The 25,568-nt window shown below is 37.6% G+C and overlaps 1 protein-coding gene across 4 annotated transcripts in view; it reads right to left on the bottom strand.

The window, feature by feature from the left end:
• The window catches only part of Rgs5 (regulator of G protein signaling 5), a 159,874-nt gene that overhangs the window by 19,531 nt on the left and 114,775 nt on the right, over window positions 1-25,568 (bottom strand). For all 4 annotated transcript variants that reach the window (XM_074047617.1, XM_074047616.1, XM_074047618.1 and 1 more), the window contains one exon: window positions 350-460. In XM_074047617.1, coding sequence (XP_073903718.1) covers window positions 350-460 — 111 coding nt within the window. The remainder of the gene's footprint in view (window positions 1-349; window positions 461-25,568) is intronic.

Below are 25,568 nucleotides of genomic sequence, written 5' to 3'. Positions count from 1 at the left end.
AGCGTGCAAGGCTTACCTGGCCCAAGGTAGTAAATAGTCAAGTGTGTATCCCACACTTCTGTGTGGTAAATAACTGAGAAGTGGCTAGTGCCATTTTACAAAGCATAGTCTACCTTTCCCAAAGATAAGGAAGGTCCCCACTTTTAATAATTCTGCCTTTATTTGGCATTATGCTTCAGACATGGAATAATTTTTTTAATGCTTATTTATGAACCAATTCTCTGAGTACTAGTACGGTCTTCAAGGAGTAATAGAAGGGGGTAATTCTATAGATAAAAGATGGTGCTACACACTGGAAAAATAGTCATTATCTGGAGGAAACTGAGTGGAATCCATGTTCATGACTCACTTCTGGGTCTTGGCTAGTTTCTCCGGCTTCTCGTTATATGGAATGATAAGGTCAAGAGCTGAGTCTGGCTTCTGGAGGAGAATTCCCAACTTGATCTTAATCTCCTTGGCCCTGAAAGATGAGATGTAAAGGGGAATAGAATAACACATGAGTATTCTGATCTGAGAAAGAAATTTCTTTTGGCATCAAACAAAAGTCAACAAAACCCTTTCACTTTTCATTCTTGTTGAGACAGAAAGACCATCAATGCAGAAATTAGGACACATAAGTTCCAATAATTAGCATTCACTAAACTCTTATGGTCCTGGATAATTTGCACTACCTAATTTTAATATTAATGGATTTAGATATATTCTCTCCTTTTTATATGGCAGATACCATAATATTATCTCCATTTTGCAGATAAGGAAACTGAAAAACCAGGCAGTTTAAAGAACTTAATCCAATCTAGCTAGTATGTGGTAGAGCCCAAGTTGTCTGTCTTTAGAATTCAGAGTATAATTTTTCACTACTATGTTGCCTACTAGTCTTCTGAAGGCTCTGATCCCAGCCATTAATTAGATATATAACATTTGAAAAAAATTACTTCTTTTTTACTGCCAAACTTCAATTTCCTTTTCTGTAAAATGACAGAGTTAAACTAGATGTTTCCATGAGCCATTTCCAGCTATAAAATGAAATTAATATGATTGATAATTTATTTCTTTTTAAAAATTTTATTAGCATATAATAGTTTTGCAGGAAGATGCATTGTTGTATTTACATATGTGCTTATAATACATCTTATTTAGATCTACCCCTTCATTGTCCTCCCTTATATCTTTTTCCCCCTTCTTAGAACAGTTTCAATTGGTTTCATTCTTCTGTTTTCCTATATAAATACAAAAGACATCCACATATTCACCTTTATTCACCCTTTTCTTATGCCCACCCCCTTCCCACTGGTACCCACCCTCTGAAAAGACCTGTTACCCTCCTGCCCTTCATTTTTTAAAGTGTATATTGACAGTCAAGGGGGTTTTGCCTTGGTATATACCATGCTTTAATCAAGCACAGTATACATACTCTCTCTTGATAGTTGATTTCTTTTCAAAGTTTGCTTTCCTAAACACTTGTTCATTGTCCTATAATAGCTGTTGGAGTATATCTTATGACAGTAAGCCTTCATAGAGAAGTATTGATTGCAATTGGATGGACTGTGGCACTGTTACTCATTTTTAGTATATTCAGCATTTTAGTGGGTATATGTGGTCAGAATTCTGTATACTCTTCCATCATAGTATACAACTATTTTCATGCCCAGTTGAAAAATCTGTCTTCTAAGTTACCCATCACTTGAGCATGATTCTGAACTTAAAAAGCACCATGCATATCTTAAGTATTATTCCACAGGACAAGCTGTCGCATATTAGGAGACCCCAAACTGTCATTTCCTTGTCACTGTGACACTTTACATGTTTCTATGCATAAAACACATGACAGGGTTTATCATATTTGCATTATGGTTATTGATTTATGTGTGTTTTTCAAGCTGGATAGAGACCTCTTTAAAGCTAGAAATTGGTCTTAAATGCTTTTTAACCTCTGTGCCTGGCATGACTGCTTGGCAACATAGCAAACATCTAATAATATTTGTCAATGTGAACTAAAAGTATCTTCATTCTGTTCCTCATATATCAGCTAACATTGGTCTCCCAGTCACTACTAATCATAACCAAAGTCTTAAAGAGCTGTGATGGGGTTCATATTGTGGTCAGACAGGATTTTGGTATTATAAACACAGTCCTCATTTATACATACAGAGATGACAATGAGACAATTGAAGTAAATTGAATGCCCAGGAAAAACAATTGTAGATACTAGAGAGAAAAAGTTAAGGAATCTTATTCTAGTAGCTTTAAAAATATATATAAATATCTAATTATTATGGCATATTTTCTGTTAGTACAGTAAATATGATTTTGAAACTGTGATTTAGAATTAGTCATCTGTACTTTATCTTTTCCTTTGCACTTTTTTTTCTTTATTCATTTGTTCATATGTGCATACATTGTTTGGGCCATTTCTCCCCTGCCCCTCACCCCTCCTCACCCCCTCCTTCTCCCCCCTACCCCTTCACTTCCAGGCAGAACCTGTTCTGCCCTTTCCTTCAATTTTGTTGAAGAGAAGACATAAGCAATAATAAGAAAGACATTAAAAAAAAGACTTAGCATTTTTGCTAGCTGAAATACAGATAGCTATACAGAGAAAGTCCTAGCTTTGCTTCCATGCACAAGTGTATTACAACCCGAATTGATTCATCTCTACCTGACCTCTTCACTACTTCCCAGTCACCTTCTCATATTGACCTCTGTTATTTTAAGATTACTGTATTAGCTTCTCTGCAGTGGAGACATCAAACACTTTCATGTTTTGGGTTTCCTACCTATCCCCATTCCTCCCGTATGTGCTCTCCCCTTAGGTGTGACCCAAGTCCAACCACACTGCTGCATTTGCCCTAGATCTAAAGTCCGCATATGAGAGAGAACATATGATTTGTGGTCTTCTGAGCCTGGCTAACCTCACTCAGAATGATGTTCTCCAGTTCCATCCATTTACTTGCAAATGATAAGATTTCATTCTTCTTCATGGCTGAGTAAAATTCCATTGTGTATAAGTACCACATTTTCTTAATCCATTTATCAGTAGTGGGGCATCTTGGCTGTTTCCATGACTTGGCTATTGTGAATAGCACTTCCATTGCACTTTTTTCTGCTTCTGTTCTTTCTCTAGAACCTTCTGTGTTCACTGAAGCCACCTTGGTTGCCCCACTGCATCAAGTTGAACTAGCCAAGGACAGCATTTTGGAATGTTTTGCTGAGGGAGCTTATATAACAGTGAGCTAAAGTAAGTCTTGAACTTTGATTCCAGGCTCCACAGTTGTCTAATGTTAGGTTTTTCTGTCTAGAAATTAGGGACTGATAAAATAGTATATTCTCATACTTTTATGATGATCAAATATGCTCGTGGATATGAGTCACTTGCAGAGCATATGATGTATAAGTCTGCTTCTGCAAAGTTAGCTCTTACTGCATAATCCCTTTTACAACCAAATTTAACCCATGTTTCTTAGCTTTAAGTACCAAATTGAAAGGTCAACAAAAATTCCCACAGTTCTAAGAAATTGCTAGAACTGCCACCTTCCATATTCTACCTCTGAAAACAAAAATTGCCAATTTTTATACTGATCTGAAATAGGAAGAAAATATTTTTGGGGGTGGGGTGGGAAATGCATGCAGTATTTGTGGCTACCCTCTGCTGGTCAAAGTGTAGTACAACTATTAGAAATACAAAGTCCATGTTTTCTATCAGGGCAGGCTATCCCACCCAGTCCTGGAGAACTTCATCCTTCACATCTCCCTCTGACTCCACTTCCTGTGCATAAAGAGAATCCCTGGGGGTGCTGGTTGTTTTAACCTTGACTGCTCAAGTGCATTTATCAATATTTAGATAAATACTATCTAATGAAAATCTCTCAGGTGTCTGGTTTTATTTTTTATTTGGTTATTTAGGTTTAGGTTTTGATTTTTTTGTCTCCCATCTTCTGTTTCTTTTTTTAAGATTTTCTTGTTTATTTTTAAATAAATTTAATGTTTTAGATTTACAGAAGAATTGAGAAGCCAGTACAATTCCCATACACTGTTGCATGTCACTCCCCCTTTAATTGACATCTTATATTTATATGGTAGATTTGCTGTAATTAATAAACCAATATTGATACAGCATTATTACTAAAGCTCATACTTGACGCTAGCTATTCTAACAGGAGTGAGGTGGAATCTTAGTGTGGCTTTGATTTGCATTTCCTTTATGGCCAGGGATGGTGAGCATTTTTTTCATGTGTTTTTTGGTCATTTGGACTTCTTCCTTTGAAAAAGTTCTGTTTAGTTCAGCTGCCCACTTCTTTATTGGTTCATTGATTTTGGGGGAGTTTAGTTTTTTGAGCACACTGTATTCTGGTTGTCAGTTTTTGATGACACTCTGTGGGTGGTCTCTTCAATTTAGAAACCATTTCTTTTGTTGTGCAGAATCTTTCTAATTTCATGTAGTCCCATTTGTCCATCTTTTTTCTTAGTTGCTGGGCTACTGGAGTTCTAGTGAGGAAGTCTTTGGCTATACCCATTACTTCCAGAGTATTCCCTGCTTTTTCCTGTACTAACTGCAAGGTTTCAGGTCTGATATTAAGGTCCTTAATCCACTTTGAGTTGATACTAGTACAGGGTGACAGGCATGATCTTGTTTCAGTTTTCTGCAGGCAGATAACCACTTTTCCCAGCAACATTTGTTGAAGACGCTGTCTTTTCTCCATCATATGTTTTTGACGCCTTTGTCAAAAATAAGGTGGGCATAGCTGTAAGGATTTATATTTGGGTTGTTTATTCTGCTCCACTGGTCTTCATATCTGTTTTTGTGCCAGTACCATGCTGTTTTTATTGCTATGTCTCTGTAGAATAGTTTGAATTGGGTATTGTGATACCTCCAGTAAAACTTGAATGTGGTTGATGTGCTCACTGTAGAGGAATGAATATAGTAATTTTAAACTGGCAGAGGCCACTATGGGAAGGGGAACAGGAAGTAGTAAAGAGGTCTGGTAGAGATGCACCAATGTGGGTTGCAATACACAAGTGCCTGGAAGCAATGCTAGGAATCTCTCTGTATAATTATCTTTATCTCAAACTAGCAAAAATGCTATGTATTTCGTATTATCTCTTATGTTTTCTCTTCAACAAAATTGGAGGACAAGAGGGCAGAACAGGTTCTGCCTGGAAGCAGGGGAGGAGGGGAATTGTGGCCCAAACAATGTATACAAATGTGAGTAAATGTAAAAAACAATAAAATTAAATAAAATGGACACAGAAACAGCACATTGTAAATAAATCCTAGATCCTTTGATCAGGCATTTCACTGATTGCAGCACATTAGGTAAGTCCACATTTATTTGTATCCAGTGGTCCTATAAACCCTTACACACAGTAGAAGATATGGCTACCACACTGTTGAACTGAAATGACACAAGCTATTTGCATGTGTAATGGATTCCAGTTTCTGTCTTGCCAAAATCAAAGGACTTGACCTTCAAAAAACAAAAATAAAGTTCATGCTTTATTCTTTTCCTCAGTTTTTACCCAATATCCTTTTACTGTTCCAGGTCCCATTCAAGCTCCACATTGTATATTTTTTCTTTTTACCACTTATTTCAGTTTTTTAGTCAGTAAAGAAATTCATAAAAATTTGATTTCAACTTGTTTCTTTCTCTTTTCTCTCTTTTGCCTTCATTTGAGCCACATGCTTTTGTTTGTTTTCTGTTTTTGAGACAGAGTCTTACTATGAGGCCCAGGCTGGTCTTGAAATCACAATCCTCCTGCCTCAAACTCCTGAGTGCAGGTACGATAGGTGTGAACCACCATGCCCAGCTTGAGTCATTTGCTTGGTTAAATGGCAGAAAGGTATTTGTGTATAATTCCCCATGCAAGAGCAATAGTTATACATTAAGAGGTAACTTCAAAAAGAAGTTGGGTGTTTTAAAGACTAGTCATTAATTCATTTATTTCTTACTAGTTCAATCATTGTTCAAGTTTCCTGTGTCAGGCGTGCTCAGTAAACACACAGGTTTTCAAGGCGCCTGTAACTACTAAGGTCTTAAACTTGCTAACAATCCCAAGTAGCTGCTTAAGGAGCAGATGAGCAGAAAGCGGCAGAGCACTGGTAAAGGAGCACTGGCACCCACTAGGGTAAGTCAGGGGCTCTCAGAGGTGGAGGTGGAGGATAAGCAGTGGTCAGCTAAGGATAAGAAGGGGACTGGCCTTCCGCACAGAGAGAGGGGCATATGTGTATTGTGTTAGGGATAAACACAAAGAGCTAAAGGAGCCGGTACTATTTGAGTGTGGAGTGTGATGTGTGATGAAAGGACAGAAAGCCATGTTAGATGAGGCTAGCTTACTTGAAACTTCTTCCTGATGGAGTGATGGATGCTGGGGAGAGCTCTGTAGCAAATTTGGTCTGAATGCAAGAAAAAGGTAAAACTGTTGAAAGATGTCTTCCAAGTCTGTCCCTGTGTAAGGAGGAAGCATCTTATCTTATGAAGTCAATGTGTTTCAAATTTTCTTTTGTTGTTTTGGATGCATTTTCACATAAAAATATCATTTATAAATGGTTGTTAAATTCTCAGGATACCCCACAAAAGTCTTTAAAACCAGGATGAATCAGAGACCTAGATCTATTTTATACATACCACTTCTTAAAGTGGTAGAAGCCAATTACTGTTTATAACTTCACTTATCGAAAATTATACTATAGAGCTAGGCATGGTGGCTCATACCTATACTCCCAGCTACTTGAGAGGTGGCTATCAGGAAGACTGTGCTTTAAGGCAAACTTGGACAAAAAGTTAGCAAGACCCCATTTCTACCAACAAGCCTGGTGTGGTAGTATGCACCAGCAATCCCAGCTACACAGGAAGCATATAGGTAGGAGGATCTCAGTACAGGCCAACCTGGGCAAAAACACAAGATGCTATCTGAAAAATAACTAAAGCAAAAAAGTTCTGGGCATGGCTCAAGTAGTAGAGTACTTTCTAGCAAGCATGAAGTCCTGAGTTCAAATTCTAGTACCATCAAAAAAATTTAAAAAATAAAATCATATTCCATTTCCACAGAGCACAAAAACACCAAACACCAAGCTACTATGTTCCTCATGTTGGTCCTGGGGGTGCAAGGGAGAAAGAAAGTGGAAGCACCTCTTTTTCAGCCTTCAATTCCTGGCCTAGGAGGCTGAAAAATAGGACATTAAAAAAGTTAGGGCATATAACTTGGGAAGTCCAATTGAATTGACTAGAAATTTGAGATCATGCAGAGAGTAAGTAACATTGTTGCATTTATGCCTATAAAACAGGAGTTTAAAGGCTTTAAGTTGATAAATGCTGAAGTTCAAACTGCCCTAAACACTTGTCCCCCTTCTTCCCAGCACAGCCGCACACAAAGAGGGGAATGGAGCAATTCAAATAAAAAAACAAAATAAAGCTCAAGCTTACCAAATTATTTTCTCTTTTAAAGATAAACCCGAATGTATCTGACATTAATTTAATGTCAAAACAACCCTATCCAAAGAAAACTTTCTATTTGTTTACAATTTAAGACTTGGTCTCTGGCTCTATCTGACTATACACTGGGCATTTTTTCCTGGTTAAATTACATGAATGCTTATTAACAAGAAATGATTTTTGTCTCCTCTCAGCTTCCTTCCTCTTCTCTTGTTATCCTTTTGTTTCACAAAGGCAAACTGGTTTCGAAATACAAGCAATTGGAAATGCTTGGTGAGAGTTCAATTAAAGGCTCAGAGGAAGATAATTCTTGAGATGACTCACACTAGTGATTAAAATCTGAAAAAAGTTTGAATAATTCTTAGGTTGTGCAGTTTCAAATCTGTTCCCTGTGTGAGTATGCTTGCCAGGAAATCAAAATTCAAGGCCATGGACCACCTTGCTTCTTCCTGCTAATGAGTGAATTGAATGAAAGTGACTATATTACCTTAAGATGCATATGTGTGGAAAGTCAGCACAAGCAATCACTAAAAACAGAAACACAGTTGACTTCCTAGAAATACAATTATATTCAAGCAAAATCTATTAAGAAGCAACTACACAGAGTCCTATGCTAGATGTTTCAATCATTGCAAGGATATTTCTTGCTTTGGAGACACATGAAACAATTGAAGAACACATGTGTCCTTACCACTGAGTAAATTATAGATATTTTTCAAGTGATTGATAAAAGTCGATGAGCTATAACAATAAACAAAAACAATTTGCACTGATATATCTGCATATGTATTTGAGTATTATCTATTTCTCTTATAGATGTGTCAAATCCTCAAAAGCAAGGTCAATACCTATTTTGTTTATCATTATAGCGTTAGCTCTTAGCCCAGGGTCTTTTATAAATTGATGAATGTATAAATGAGTAAATAAATTGAATTGCTTAGTATATAGTATACTTAGTTTATAGTAAAACTGAATTTTAGGGTAAGGTAGGTGGAATATTGAAATGTGAATTATTGAAGACTAGGATGTTTCTAATACAGTTTACCGGGGAGAAATAAAATCATCAAATGACTGCAAGGACCATAAAATAAATAAATTCAATTTCTGTCCTTTAAAGAGTGTGAAGATAGACAAGTGGAGGGGCTAGGGATGTAGGTTGGCAGTAGAGTACTTGCCTTGCCTGTGCTAGGCCCTTGATATGGTTAAAAGGAAAGAAGGAAGGAAGGAAGGAAGGAAGGAAGGAAGGAAGGAAGGAAGGAAGGAAGGAAGGAAGGAAGGAGGGAAGGAAAGAAGGAAAGAAAGAGAAGAGAGAAAAGAAAACAAAAGAAAAATAGACAAGTGGGGCTCAAACTGAGCAAGCATTCAGCTCTTCACACCATATGGCTAGCACATATTCTGATGACAGGCAGCAGGCAGAGTAACTGCAATCACTAGAAATCTGAGGATAGGTAAGACACCTAAAAAATTAACTAACATTTGTTGCCCTTAACGCAGAGAAACTAAAGCAGATACTTTAAAAGCAACTGAGGCCAATAGGAGAAGGGGACCAGGAACTAGAGAAAAGGTTAGATCAAAAAGAATTAACCTAGAAGGTAACACCCACGCACAGGAAATCAATGTGAGTCAGCTCCCTGTATACCTATCCTTATCTCAACAAGCAAAAACCCCTTGTTCCTTCCTATTATGGCTTATACTCTCTCTACAACAAAATTAGAAATAAGGGCAAAATAGTTTCTGCTGGGTGTTGAGGGGGTAGGGGGGAGAGAGAGGGGGCGGAGTGGGTGGTAAGGGAGGGGGTGGGGGCAGGGGGGAGAAATGACACAAGCCTTGTATGCACATATGAATAATAAAAGAAAAAAGAAAAAAGAAAAAAAAAAAAAAGAAACTTGAGACGTACCTCACCAGGACTTAAACAAGTGGCCCTGAGGTGTAGACCAGTCCTATGGTTGTAAGACTTTTTATAATCACAGGCAGGTTTAATTCTAGACTTCAGACCTATGTCTGGAACAGTTAAGAAGAAAGAAATACTGCAGGAGTGTTTCCACAATACATTTTCAAGAGGTGTCCCAGCATGGGACAATCCAGTTTAACCATAATCCAGCCTAAATCTGTGTGGCAGATGCCCCCTGCTGGCCATGGAAGGACATGTGCTAAAGTTAGTAAAGAAGCAAAGTACTTTTAAAGAAATCCAAAATTGGTATGTATAATTTGACATCTAATGAATATTTTCTTGACATTACTATTTGAATTTTCCCCTTGAGTTGCTAAATATGCTTAAGGTAAATGTGTGTATATGTAAGTACAGATATAGAATCATCCATATAACACAGGTGAAATTTTAGTTGTTTAAATTTAAAGCACTTACTTTATGTAAGATTAGGTAACTAGGATCAAAGTTACTTTCAATAATATCCTTAGCAGTAGTTATAATAACCTTCATTTTTTATGGGGTATCTTTCAATCTGTATATTTTGTTTTTTTTAAAAAATATTATTCTTTTGCATCAAAATATTTGTAGGTGATTTGTGGTTATTTACTGATTACTCATAAGTTTTTTATGACTGTCAATAATGGTCTTTGTCACAAAATATTATAATACTTACTTTAAAGCCACATGACACTGAAAAATATTAACAGAAGAGATGCATTAAGCAGAACCTTCAAAATGGATGATAAATTTCCTCTTTCTTCTTAATAAGTATTGTTATTTCAAAAAAAAAAAAAAGAAGAAGAAGAAGAAGCAAAGTACTGCCGAGAACAGTTCCAGGCTTTTTCAAGCAACATGGCAAAGTTTATGCCCATGAAAGTAAAACAAAGAGTATGTCCTTTCTTGCTTCCTAAAAATGCGATAAATGTGCATAGAAAATAAAGCTTCTGCAACACTTGCTAGAGATCAATCTTTAAAGCAGGAGAATATGGTGTCTGTGGGATCTGAGACCCAGAAGAAGAAATGAGCACCTCTGAATCCTGTGTGGAGTACATCTGAACCACACAGACAGAACCCACCCAGAGGCAGACAGAGAAGGGAGAGCCCAGAGGATTCTTGCTGAGAAGGATTCATTTGAAGCCTGGAAAAGACTTCTTTCTGGCTGCTCATTTAGAACTTAAGAGTCTGTTACACATAGATGGCTCAGCAGAGAAAAGAGTAATAAGGGATCTTCAAAATCTCAAGTGAAATACAAAGACATCAGTGGAAAATCAGGTCAATTCTGGAACTGAAATTCTCAACTCCATAGGATTCTCTGAATGTGGCCCCTTAAAGTCAAGATCAACTCTTGAGATCAGGTAGTGCTAGGTCATTTTGGTGGAGAACAAATTCATCATTTTAACATCCACCCTTTTTCTGAATTAGCCTACTTTAGATGAACTGAAAAGAATCCACTCATTGCTTATGCTTTAGCAGGATATGGAATATACGTATGATATCATCATTGTTAATGCATTCTGATATGATTTCAGCAATGAAAGCTTTGTTTCCAAACACAATGAATCATTTCCTAGTAGTGCTTTTGCTCCTGTGAGTGATTGCTTATATCATAAGCTACTTCAAGCTACCAGAGGACTGAAAAATGTAGTTGACAATGTCAAATGTGTCCATGAAAAGCACATCTAGAGGCTGGCGGAGTGTCTCAAGTGGTAGAGCTTAGCAAGCATGAGGCCCTGAGTTCAAACCCTAGTACTACAAAAAAAAAAGCACATCTATTTATTATAACCTTCCAATTCTTGTTATGGTCTAACATTTTCCTTCAGTAAGTTCTCTTAATAACTTTTGTCACTTGCGTTCAGTCTCTTACTTCAACTGCCCTGAATTCACGTGTCAGTTAGAGCCCCTCACAGACAATCTATAAGAGAATGTAGGGATCCCTGAGGTGTAGCTGTTTAATAAGCTGACTTTATTTTGCAGGATCATTGTGGAGATAGAAAAGCTTGGCCTTGTGTACTTCTCCTTTTCCTTATTTATTTATTCAACAAATTAGAGTATGTTTAACGAATGCTGTACAGTGTTATATGTTTTGAAATTTACTGTGAAAGAACATGACAAGGACTTCTTACAGAGTTTATATTTTAGTTTCGTGAGATAGGCACAAAACAAGGGACAAAAACGAAAAACTTTTATCTGGTTATAATTGCTACAATGTGACATGTGTGCCGTAGCTAACTTTGGCTACTTGTCCTAATGAGGAGTTCACTTCTCAAAGGTGGTCAGCAAGTATTTAGAAAGATGGTGCTCCAGAAGTGGCTTTTGTAGGTGTCTCAGCTGATCTTATCAGGGTCAATACCAGATGAATTGCCAATTAGCAGAACATGCTAGAAATAAGTTGTTATGTGTATGTTAGACAATGTGTTCTCTCTAGTCACAATAATGATATTGAAGTCATTTAGACTGGTGTCACTGTTGTGAAAAACACTACCCATTCCATAGAAAGTTTATATGAATGCAACTAGCTCTTCACTCTTAGAGATGGCACCTGTGACTTGCTACCTGCCTAGTTCTATACTGTATCCAGCCATTGATTCTGAGATATCTCATCTACTAATACCAACTACCAGGATATTAAAATCCTGCCTCAGAATCTTACTGTGAGTTAGCAAATCTTTCATATAAATGTAATCAGAGCTCAAAGAGCAGAACTTTGTTGAGATGGTAGAATACACTTTTCAATAAGTACGTGCTCAAAAGTTATGGCAAAACTGGGTTTAATTATATGTATATTGGTCTTCCTTTCATAAACTGATAGTGAAGTTGTGAAGAAGTAGCCATCACCACTCACTATTAATAGCTACAGTTACCTACCCAAACTAACCAAGAGCTGGTAATGAACAAATTGATTTAGGCTAATTTTCAGTAGTCACTTATTATCTGAGTACAAGTTATATAATATATCTGGGCCTCAGTTCCATCACCTATAATAGAGGATAACATTAGGACCTGCTCTAAGAAGTTTCTGTAAGGGGTGCAAGAAGTAATGATTATAAAAGCTAACTCAGGGCCTGGCACATGAAAATCATGTGGTACACGGCACAGAATATTAATACTGTTAGCATTGTCATCGTCGTCATCATCACTTCTGTTTAACACTCATGCCACGTAGTATTAGCTTGTAGCACTTTCCTTTTTAATTTCTGGAATACTAATATTCAATTCATTGAGCAACTTTTCTCCTTGGTTGGATAAACAAACTGCATGCCTTAAATATTACTTTTTTAGTGAAATATGAAAGATACTGATGTGAAAAGAATTAGAAAGAGTCAGAAGTGATTTCTGATGATTCTATAATAGGGGGAGGGTGGAAAAAAGCTAGCATTTAAGAGCCAGGAGACACTGTACTGTGAAGAATTAATTAAAAAAGAAAGCAGTATGGAAAAGCCCAAGTTTGGAGCCACCTTGTCTGTGCCAGCCAAGTGCCAACTGAACTGGGGCAGATTGATAGAGCATGGCCTACATGGTCTTCCTCAGTTGCCTGAGTGAAAAACGCACTGTTTTCTCAGTTCCCTGATATATCCAAGTGAGGAAGATCACATGAAGTCATGAACTTTCATCTAATCCTACAATTTGTGAATCTAGATGCAAGGTCTCCACCCACGGTCAAGTAGTTACTCCTCCTTACAGCAAACAGGTGACTTGTAGCAACTCTTAAAGATCATAGTAGTAACATGTACATACTAGTTTATTGAGATGTTAATTCATCTTTTCCTCTTACTTTAAAGACAGTAGCCAGGCATTTGTGCTCTCTTATCTCTGAGGGAGTTGTATCACAGAGCTAAGGACAAATGGTACAATAGACTTTATTTTCTAAACCCCTAAACTCACTGAGGAGATATGCTGGTTTATTCCCAAAGAGAAGGATTGAGAAGCTACTATTTTTAAAGAGAGGTAAACCAAGAAGCAGAAAAATAGATAGGAGGAGAGAGGCCTCCTGAGAAAAGACCATAGAATGGTGGTATAAGGTTCTCTAACTAGTCATGCCCTCTCTTTTCCTGCCGCACACCTTTGCAGCACTCCAGGCAAGATTGCAGAGAGAGAGATGGATATATGGTGCCCATCATGAGGTCTGATCCTGAGCAGTAGAACTCCCAGCTGGACCCCAGATGATACCCATACCCAAGTGATGACCCTGGAGTGGCTGCCAGGGATTGTGAAGCTTCAAACAAGAAACATACAAATAACAATGCATTCACTGAAGATTATTAAAAAGTCAGTTTCCTGCAAGTATAAAAATGCTCCTATGAAGAAGAGATTGCTCAAATTAAAACAACAGGTGTTCAGAAGAACTTACTAACCATAACTGTGATGAAACCATGGAAATAGTAAGCAATAAATGTGGTGAAGTTTCCATTACTGAAGCAAGTCTTCAAAAGAAGGCTAGCAAGCCAGCTGTTTTGGATAACTAAGTCCTATGACCACCTGGATCTGTCTAGATGATATCATCAGATAACTTCCAGACCACTAGTCCATTATTATAGTCACAAATAACATGTTGAGCTGTGTTTAATCTTTTCCCTGCACTTGACAGTAAAAAAAGGGTCTAACTTTAACTGGTAAAAATCCTGTCTCCAGTTATATAACTGAGTTTGTAAAGCAACTCATCTACATGGTTGAAAAGGCTGAACTAAGAGAGAAAGCCAAGTGAAGCATTGAGCTCTTATCCAGAAAATTCAATTAATACCTGAACTAGGTTTTGTCCTTCAAGACAAGTAACAGAATAGCAGTGTGATTAAGGACTTGAATGATGGACTCAAACTTCCCTGAGTAATCTTGCTACACATGTGACTTTTGGGAAGTTTCTAAACCTTACCTTGCTTGTTTTCTCATCTATAAAATGGAGATATAATAGTAGGATCTGTCTCATAAGGATCTTATGATGATGAAATATGTGACTACATGTAACAAGTTAGTGACATGCTTGGTACACTTAGCATGGTGTTCCATAAATGGCAGGATTTATTATTATTATTATTATTATTATTATTATTATTACTTACAGAAAATCCTGAGCTAATGAAAGAAAATATCTAGCTTATTCACAGAAAAAAGGACAGCTCTCAACATAGAAAACAAGAGTTGGAAATAAGGAGGAAAATAGTGTAATGACTTGCCTTTTGCTAAACCCTATTGCAAGTCCAGTCATCAATTTTCTGGGTGATCTTAATAAGTTATTTGAGTTTTCTTATCTTTAGTCAAAAAAAAAAAACATAAAAGGAAGAAAGGCAACAGGTGAGATAACCTTGAATATCCTCTTTAACTACCATAAGTTAAGATTTCAAAATAATGACATGTTTAGCACATAAATGAAAACCCAAGGACCTGAGATGAACTTGTGTGGAACTGTGTATTCTTTTTTCACTCAACTGTTTTCCCAGAGTCCCATTTTATCTGTAACTACAACAGTTTTATTTTCATAATTTGTACACTCTCATTTCCAGTAGCTATTCTGTCACATATGTTGTTCTTTCTCCCAAGAAAAATTTCTTTAAATGTACACTTTCTACTCCATACCTGAGTTTACCACCTTTCTCCAGGACTGAACTATTGTGACATCTTACCTCACAGTTCCCATCTTCCTTCTTTGAAACTTCTGCCCTAACTAATACACCAGCCTTTCAGAAACAATTCTCTTCGCACTTGCAATGGTTCTCTCTTACCAATATATAGGTTTTCTTCACCCTTGAGGGTGCACATGAATCACTTGGAGGTCCCATTAAAAAAGATTGTTGGGCCTTTCTTCAGAGACTCTTGATACAGGTTGGAGAATTTACACTCCTGGGCCAGGACCATACTTTGAGAACCACTGGTATATCATATCAACTTGAAACTCCACTTTTTTCCTTCCAAATTTTTCATTCCTAAGTTTCCCCACAACCTCTGCATGCCTCCTCCTGTTGGTCTCCTTGGTATCTCCCAAGCTTACCACCTCCTTCCCCTCCACCATATACTAGTTTAAGTCTTTTGATTCTCTACACCCAGAAAAAGTCTTATTCCTTTCCCAAAACCTTATAACTACTCCAGCCTTGTCTGCTTCCCTACTACAAACAAGAGAGGGGTGTTACTTAAAGCACTTGAGAGTTTTTATTTGTATCCCTCTTATTTTAAAAGTGGAAAATCTAGGTTTCCAGACATTAAAAGATGGAGGGTTGGGCATTGTGGTATATGTCTGTAACTCCAACTACCCTGGAGGAAGAGAACTGTAGCTTAAGGACAGCCCCAGTAAAAAGTTGGCAAGACCACAATCTCAACCAACGAGTGGGGGAGCAGTGGCACGGCCCTGATCCACGCTATGCAGTAAGCATAGGTAGTAAGTAGTAGGATGGTGGTATGAGACCAGCCCTGGGAAAAATACTAAACTCAATCTGAAAAATAACTAAGGTGTAAAAGGGCTGGGGGTGCAGCTCAAGTGGTAGAGTACCTACCTAGTAAGCATGAGGCCCTGAGTTCAAACCCCAGTACTTCCAAGGAAAAGGAAAAGACAGCAAGCTTCTAGAGCATTATTCCATGTCCTACTCCCCTGGTCTTTCCAGAGCATCTCAAAAGTAACTAAGTCCTCTAGAGTTGCTTGAACTTCTGGGTGGCAGAGAATGAGAACATAGGTCCACACTCCTAAAGTTTGTTTTCTATCTCCTACTTGCCAACAGGGTGACTTTTGCAAGTTACCCAATTTTCAAGCCTCATTTTTCTTTTCCTTTTTTTGGAAATCTCTATTCCTATGTTTGCTGCCAATACACCTGAGTCAAGCTTCCTTTTTCTATGTGAAATGGTGACAACAGAATTCCTATCTCATGGATATCTTCTGAAGCTAATAAGATAATACATGGAACAGCATTTGGTGCTTAGTAAATATCTGATACGTACTGGTATCATTATTATTGTTACTCTCCCAGTTATAGCATCTCGTACATAGGTGTTGTTTATTAACATCTTTGAATGGATGAATGGATAAGAGAGGCTAGAAGATAGAGAAAATGATCAACAAAGAGCTGTTGGACTGATATTCAAGATAATCTCCTTTCAAAGGGTCTCTCCACCTTGTTCTGGTGCAGTGGCTCAAGCCTATAATCCTAGCTTCTTGGGAGGTGAAGATTAGGAGGGTCACTTTTGAAGGCTAGCCCAGGCAAAAATTCGCAAGACCCCATTTCAAACTGAGAAGCTGGGTGTGATGACATGTGTCATCCTAACTATGCAGGAAGTATAAATACGAGGATCACATAAATGTGAGACCCTATCTTAAAAATTAACAAAGCAAAAAGGACTAGAGGCATGGCTCAAGTAGTACAGCACCTGCCTAGCAAGTGGGAAGCCCTGAATTCAATTTCCAGTCCTGCTAATGCAATGAGTTTTGAAAGCATAAAGAAGATCCACTGCTGGCCTCTTCATTGAGGACATGTGTGTGGAATGACACAGGAAGTGAGTTCTGAGGCCTCAACTGTCGCCTAGCACAACTCACTCACAATATAATACCACCCCTTGTGCAGTTATTTCATTTTATAAATGTTACTGTTTTTCCCAAGCACTGTCCAGTCCCCACTCAAGAATTCCCGTGGAAATTGAGACATTTCCCATGATTTTGTGGCCTGTCTCTGACATACTCATCACTCAGAGTAGGTTACTGGGAGTAATAAAGGAGAAGTGGAGGAACAAGACAGATAGGACAGAAAGAGTCCATTTCCCTTTGACCTTCAATTCCCCATCTTATTCATAATAGTGTTGGCAGGATTGCTGGATTTTCGGCAATTCAGTTTGAAAGTCAGATAATGAATAGTGGGAAAATGGTCCTCCAGTAGAGGAACACACATTTTTATGACTATTTTGAATTCCAAAGGTGGAGGGGTCAGAAAAGATTCTCATGAGAGCTTTTCTGAACATTGGTGTCATCCATAGCCTTCAAGCATCTTAATGTTCTTCTGTTTTAAATATACAGAGGAACTCCATACACTGAAAGTTTGTTATTGTATATGGGCCCTACTTTAAACTCATTTAATATATCCTCCCCCCAAAAAAGAAAAGAAGTAGTAAAGGGGACTAGAGAAAAAGGGATGGAAATTAGAGAAAAATAAAATGAACAGATTTTGGTGTTTTGGCAGTGCTAGGGTTTGAACTCAGGGCTTCACGTTTAGCTGGGCAGGTGCTCTATCACTTGAGCCATGACCCAAGCCCTTTAGTGCTTTAGATGTTTTTCAGATAAGGTATCATACTTTTTCCCTGGGCCAGTCTTCTACTGAAAATCCTCCTACCTAGTCTTTCCACAAAGCTGGAGTAACAGGCATGCACCAACCATGCTTAGATTTTTTGTTGAGCTATATGGGGTCTTGCTCACTTTTTTGCCTGGACTGACCTCAAACTGTGATTCTCCTGGTCTCTGCCTCCCAAGTAGCTGGGACTATAGGTATGAGCTACTGTGCCCCAATTTTGAGATCTTAATAAATGTTAATGTTCATTCAGAACATGGTGTACTCTCTCATCATGTTTATATAGTAGATAAAATTCATTATTTCAAAAAAGAACAATTGATTGACATTTGTCTTTGCTAAATTACAGAACATATTTGTTGAGCAAAATAATGGCATAACAATATGGAATAAGAGAACTGTTTCTGTAGCATAGAATTAGATTTCAAACTATCTCTTCTCTCCCCCACAAAATGTCTTAATGGCAGGTTATTATTCTCAAGATGTGATAAATTGAAGGATCTTGAGCTAGGGAGACTGTCCTGGATTTTCTAGGTGGACCCATTATTATCTGTAGTCATCAGAAGTGGAAGACATGAGAGTCAGAGTCTTAATGTGATGTGATAATGGAATGAGAAAGAACTACTGGAAAATGGTTCAATGCTGGCTTTGAAGAAGAATGGGGCCATGAGTTAAGGAATTCAGGAGGGCTCTAGATGTTAGAAAAGGCAAAGAAATCCATTCTCCCTTCGAACCTCCAGTAGGAATATAGCCCTAGGGACCCATTTAAGACTTCTAACCTCTAAAACCGTATAAATTTGTGTTCTTTCAAGCCACTAAGTTTGTGTCAATTGTTATAATGGTAATAGAAAACCAATCCACTCTCACTTAGCTTTTGCTTTTTTTAGGCTGGTCGACTAAATATAGAGAATAGACTGGAAACCAGTCAGACAGTACGCTGATGCTCATTCTACTGTGCTATTTTTAGTTAGCAGGTAATCTTGGTTATTTTCACTCTCTCCTTTTCAGACTTTGGTTATCTAATCTTCTTTCCCTGTATAAGCTATGTGTTCCAGTATTGCTTCTTCTGCCCTAGGCCCAAAAAACTCAAAGCAGGCACTGTGTCCTAAGGTCTCATATTTACATATGAGTGCGTAGGGTTCGTTCTTTGGCATGTGCTATATGAGTTAATTCCCAGAATCTTGCACATGGAAATCACAGCTGTTTTTAAAATCAAATTAATAACTAGCAAATATTTAAACATCATCTTCAAAACTATATAATTATTTTTACAGGTCAGGGTAAGAGGGTCTAAGTTGATACCATCTAAAAAATCCTTAAAAAGAAAAGTCAGAATTACAAAAAATAAATTCATGACGTATTTCCAAAAAGAGCTTCCTTATCCACGTTCTGCCAATAATCCAATTATTCTCTCAACTCCCAGACTCAGCTGGGTTATCTGTGATTCTTTCCTTCCTTCTGTCATTCGTTTGTCTTTTTTACTTTCTAGTGTCCTTGTAGTGGATTCTTTCATTTGAGTTTTGTTCTCACACTTCTGTTTAGCTCCATAAGGAGGTAAAGATAGGTCTAGAGCTTTCTAGTCCCATTCTGAGACTTGGCTGCATGACTCTTCCAATCTTAAGATAGCCAGTGAAGGTCATAGATGAAAAGAAATCACACATTTCCCAGCTAACTAAATGTCTCACTCCATGGAGGCAATGCATACACTTCTTTGGGGTAACTCTTCTCACCTCCATCTTGCAGGTGAGAACACTGAGATGCAGAGAAGCTGGGTGATCTTTCCAAATTCATCAGGTAAGTGATAGTCTAGGATTCAAATCCAACCTTATTTCAGTATCTGGGCTTTTAATTACTATGCAATGTCTGTTCTTTCATATTGCTTAGATATTCTAATTGCTATTTATATGTATCTGGTAAATAGAAATGGGAGAAAAGTCATTTCTTAAAGTTGCAGAGTAAACGCTTTGAAAGTAAGCACCCACAAAATCATGGATATATAACCCAAATTCATAAATAAAAGTTCATCAAGGAAAATAAAATGAAAGTGTATGTAAACCCAGAGATCTTTCATTAACTCCAACTATAACTAGCTATGTGACCTGGGACAAGTCACTGAAACAGTTTGGACCTGTTTTCTCATCTGTAAAGGGGGTTGGTCTGTTACCCTCAATAGAGATACTCAGTCTATGGTTCTAAGGTGGTCATATTACAAAAAAGAAAATCCCAAGTAAGAAGCAGAGCCTATTGACTCAATTTAACAGACATACTGTATGTCTCCTTCTTGATCAAAATCACACCAGACTATGAAAATTATCAGTTGTCTTTGGCATTTTTTTCTTTATCATGCTCTCAAGCCAGTGCCCATTTGATAAGACGTGTTTTGTGAGTGGCTAAGGGCATTAACTACCCCTCTCTCAGCTGCAGTCTAGCTATCTGTACTCACAATACAGAATAACTAAAAACATTAAGGTCTGGACCAGGAAGGAATTAAAAGTTGAACTATACTTAGTGGATCTGGAAGGTGTAAGAATAAAGGGAATTTTTTAAGTTAAAGATGTTTCTTAACCCTCAGAGAATTTTCCGAAAACCCAAGCCTATGATTTTTCTCAATACAACCAGCTAAAAGAGGAAGTACATGTTTGTCTAGTCATCCATGTTGTGAAAGTACCGATGAACTGTGATCACATCAAAGTTACCAATGGAGGTTAGAACAGTGGTAGACCCAATTCTGAGGAGTTGGTTCACTGATGATGTAAGGAAATGCAAAATAATAAGTGTGCTAAACATATAACCCCTTGGTTATCATTGTACGTAATCATTAAAATGAAAGAAAGTGCTGGGCTAGACTTTGATGGTGAATAAGGTCAGATTTTGATCTGACTGAGATTTAACTACTAGCATGGAAGCTGCCTGAAAAGGAAAAAGTTATACTGAACAACAGAAACTACCTCTAAGGCTTTTGGTCACCAAGAAGGTAGTGAATGTGGGGTAGGAGGATGGCAAAGCCAAGAAATTACTGAAACCAGGATGTACACTGGGAATAAATTATTTCATTTTGTAGATTGGTGTCATCATTTTCTTGAAGAAGCTTTACTAAAATGGATTGTAGATTGATACTCAACTACTATTGAGCAATCGGAGGGCCATACATGATCCAGAAACACTGGAGTTTTTTTCTAAAGGAACACTCAATCCAATGGACTAGTTGAGTTAAATCATAGGGTACTGCTATTACTTAAATATGGTTCACCCTTCCAAAATTCATGTTGAAATTTAGTCCTCAGTATAACAGTGTTGTGAGGTAATGAGAACTTGAAGAGGTAGTTAGGTTATGTAGAGGGATTAACACAGCTCTCACACAGCTGGATTAGTTTGGCTCTTTCCCATGTTCTGTGTGCTTTTAGTTTTACCACCACGCTGTGATTCAGCATTAGATGCGGGTAGCATGCTCTTAGATGTCCTAGCCTCCAAAACTGTGAGTCAAATAAATTTCTTTCCTTTACAAATCACCCAGTCTCAGGAATTCTGTTATAGAAACAGAAAATGGACCCAATTCATGTCTGAAGTAAATTTAGAGGATTTACTGGTGGAAAACCCTATGTCTGGTGTCAGAAGGGAAATGTTTATGAGGAGAGGAAAAGTTTCTTTTCATGTAAAGCATGAAGAAAAGAAACATATATTTGTCTAAAAAAGAAAAAATTCTTACCAACTCATAGTCATCTTTGTAAAAGAAAAATCACCCAACCTACCAGGCTCAGCCATCCTTTCAGATTGTTTGTGTAAATCTCTGATTTCAACAAATAATCTACCTATTATCCAACTCATAAAAAATATCAGGAGTGCATTGTGTAAAGATGTGTGCATGTGGCATACTTGTTTTAGAGTTTTGGGATTCAGAAGCAAGTTCTAAGATTTTGAGCCTTGTACTCCAGCAAGCACCAAGCCTCTAAAGAAGTCCTAAAAGTACACCTAATTTGACCCCACACTCCCATGGACCCAAATATCTCTTCTAAATCATCACTTAAAATAAGTTTCCAAAATACAGGAAGCTACTTTTTTAATGGAACATCTTGATTCTTCCTAAACCTCTTAAATCCCATAGACAAATGCCTCATCAAGAAACAGATGTTCCGCATAAGAAAATATCAAAAAGTAATAGCTTGACCAAAATAGCACTCCATACTTCACTACTAATAATAAACACTTTGCAGAGTAGATCCCTTCACACTTTTACAAGTACTTTACTTCATGTTGCGTCTTCTCTTCTAACTCTAATTGGTAGTTCCAACATCTTTCTAGAATATATAGAACTTTAAGGTTCTAAGTGAGACTCTGTCTAGATGGTCAAGGCATAGCTTAGAAAAGTGTCTGGGGAAGCAGTTGGGAAGGAAGACACGAAGAAGAAAAAATAATGGCCCTACTCTCATTTGCTACCCATGAAACCAACATGTTAATCAAGTATCTATTGCCCAAAGTATTTGAAAGTTTTGTGCTGCTTGACTGAATCCTCTAAACCCTGAAACACTTCCATTTGCAAGGAGAAAAAAAAAAGCAATTCTAAGTTATGTTACCTGGATATGGCAAGAGAATAGAAAGGCTTGCCAAGAAATACCCTTTTCAGACTTTCCAGGAGTGCTAAGGTCAGAGTAAATGAGTCCAAGGACACATGTGTATTAGCTTAGCTCATGCTTTCTACAATTACATTGATTATACCTACAGATTTTCCAGGAAAGAGCAAATTTCTAATACCCCATCTAGAGCAAGCCATATGTCTGCACTCTGGTTTGCAATTGCAGTTGCTGTGCATATATAAGCCTGACATGGATTCATGCAGTCAAAAACTGAATTCATGGAACTTCTAAGAGCTGCCAGTTGGCAGTTCATTTACCCAGTTGGTAAATGAAAGTTGGCTCATTATGTAAAGGCCTGGAAATACTGCTGTGCCCTTTTTGCCCTAGCCTCAGTGATGGAAACTCTTTCACTGGCAAGTCTCCCCTGGGCAGCATTCAGAAGGGCACAGGTGGGCCACCTCTCCGTGGACTGGGGAAAGTGGTGACAGTGTGAAAGTTGTCACTGGTGCCTCATTCCCAGAGTCAGATGTGTCTGCAGCCTTGGTTTACTTTTGCCTTCCTGTCCTCAAGGAATCTACATTCTTAGAAAGAACAAAGTTATCTAAAACTCAAAGTTCTAGAATAGTAAGATTGTTAGAATCCAGACTATATAATTCACCCTCCCATTGTACAAAAAGTTGAGACTGTTCTTTTCCTTTATGCAGTTCACCAAAATAAAAGGTTACTTTCCATTGTGTCTCCACACACTTTTACAAACTGAAATCACCACAAGCCTTTTAAAGAAATACAGGGTTCTTAACTGAGTCCATTGATATCAAAATTAGTAGGAAAAAAATTGCACATTTTTAACTGATTACTTCTTTTAAGCTACATCCACAAGTTTGTTCCCTGACCTTCCCCTGTGACTTGAATGAAACGCAAACTTAGAATGTAAATAGAATCTTTCCTCAAAATAGGTGATGTTCAAATCCAAAATAAAAAAAGTGATGGAGCGAGAAGTATTACATAATTGATCATGTCCTATTATAAATAAGCTAGCAATGCCTGGAGAGGGTGGCTTGTGACTCACTCTCTGCTGGTAAGTAGAAGCCAAGGTTATATGTAGAGCCCTCCCCATGTGTTATATCCATTCCTGACTTGCCTCTAAATATGCTGTGTTCTACAAATAAGTGGGGGGGGAGAACTCCAATGATGAGGAAAAATTTAACAGATTCTTATCTATTCTCAGTGTATGAACATATGGATCCTGAGTCAAACACTGAAACTATAAGGTGACCATGAAGGCTATTTTGATATCTATTGAATATTTGCTAGTATTAAAGAGTTATTGCTAATTTTTTAATATGAATCATGATTTTAATGAGTCTTCTAATACTTTGTAAAGAGTCAGAGTATTTCAGTATTTAAAACGAGAAGCGTGTTGAAAGAATTATATATTAAATGGTAAAAAGTATTGTAATAGCTAACAAATTCATTTTTATTATTTAAATAAAGGATGAGGTTATGATGTAGCAGTATGAAAAGAAATAGGTTTTATCAAAGTCTTGATACATAATTGACTGACTCAAGTTATGTTTTTCTGACTACTGACGAAAAGGAAAAGATGGATGGAAGGATATTACTTAGTTGGGGTCCACCTACAAAACTAGTTACCTTGTATGCATTCTGTCATTTATTTCTTACGGCACTTCTTTACAAGATAAATATTCCCATTTACTGATGAGGAAATGAAGCTCTGAGAAGTTCGGCAGCTTCCCCAAGTTCCCCCAGCTAGCAAGGAATGGAGACGAGAATGACCACTGTTCTTTTCTACTTCACCACTCTGACATCCAAGTGCTAATGAGAAGGCAGTGGACAGACTGTGAATTCACACCTTTCCTTACTTTGCATGTTCTTTTGTATTCCTAAAATGAAATAGGAATAACTTTCTCAAGCAGTCAGAAATAATCAGACTTTCACTGTCTTTACCCTTTGGGTGACTCAGTCTTTAAAATATGGTACAGTTCCAATGTTATCTGAGAACTGATTGAAACTTTAAAGGAAGAAAGAGATAGTAACCTACTATCTTCTGGCCTCCAGGCATATCCTGGTTCCTGTTACTAATGATTGATCCTGGCTGAATTAATTATAGCTTTAGCTCCTTTGCTCTCTGGCCAGCAAAACAGACAAAAGCCATTAGTGCTGGCCCCAGAAACATAAATAAACTTTCTCACTAGATATCATCTGTCTCACAATGTGTGTGTAGCTCTTGCTAGGGAAGGAGAAACAAATTAGATAACCTTTCTGGGACCCTTCATAATATAGACTTCTAGAATCTGAAAGAAGTTTGAATTGATTGCTAGTGACTCAACATAGCCCAAGCTAAATGAAAGAAAGATTGGAAAGAAGCAACTAGTTAGAATGAAGAATGTAATTCATTAAGCAGCAATGATAGTAAGAAAAAGTCAAAGCTGAACAATTTCTGAAAGTTCACCACAGCCAAAGGCCTACCATCATTAGAAACAAAACTTATCTCTTTAGCAAGAGATTCTTTAGATTTTCCTAATGAAATTATACGAATGCTGGAGGTTTTCTTTCACCTTCCTTCTTCTTGTAATCTTCTCTTCCCCTTTTCTCCAGCTAGAGTCCCTCTTTATTTAGTAACTGTATTCTCCTATTGTGGCCTGAATTGTCACTGCTAATTTTGTCCTTCCCCATCTCAGTGGAAAGCATAGAATACACCAAGTTAGCCAGGTGTGGTGCATTACAGCACCTAGGGCTTCACAAATGCTAGACAAGCACTATACCACTAAGCTATACACCCTTACCCCACAGTTTGGATCTTGAATGTTCCCCAAAGATCCATGTTAAAGGTATGGTTCTCAGGAAGGTAGTGTTAGGAAGTTGTAGAAGTCTTTAGGGTGTAGTAGGAGGAGCAAGCCACCAACATATGAGTCCTTGGCAGAAAAAGCACAACCAAACCATGGAGCCAGATGCAAGAGGTACAGTCCAGGAGGTTGTACCCAAATAAGATTGCCTCTGAGAGTTAATATGGACAATATAATAATAATATAACATAACATAGCATAACATAATATAATATAATATAGATGTCATAACGTCAGCCAAACTTGCTATGCCCGCTCACCTTCATGTCTTTGCATATGCATCCCTGTCTCTTTTGCCTAGTACCATTCCTTCTTTTTCTCTCTTCCTATCTAGACATGGGTAACTCCTCTGACTTTTGAGACTTAGTTCACAGATCATCCCTATAACTTCTTACAAAGTCTCCTCTGTGAGAAGGAGACTCTATGACCTCACCTATTCTTCCCCACTTTTGTGCTTTTAAGTACACCATGCATTTATTCATTTATAGTGGATTGCAACACTGAGTATTAATTTTCTTTTA

This window comes from Castor canadensis, chromosome 11, assembly GCF_047511655.1.
Source record: "Castor canadensis chromosome 11, mCasCan1.hap1v2, whole genome shotgun sequence".
In the NCBI taxonomy this organism is placed as follows: Eukaryota; Metazoa; Chordata; class Mammalia; order Rodentia; family Castoridae; genus Castor; species Castor canadensis.
Note: the sequence above shows the minus strand (reverse complement) of the source record. Positions and strands in the feature narration are given on the sequence as shown.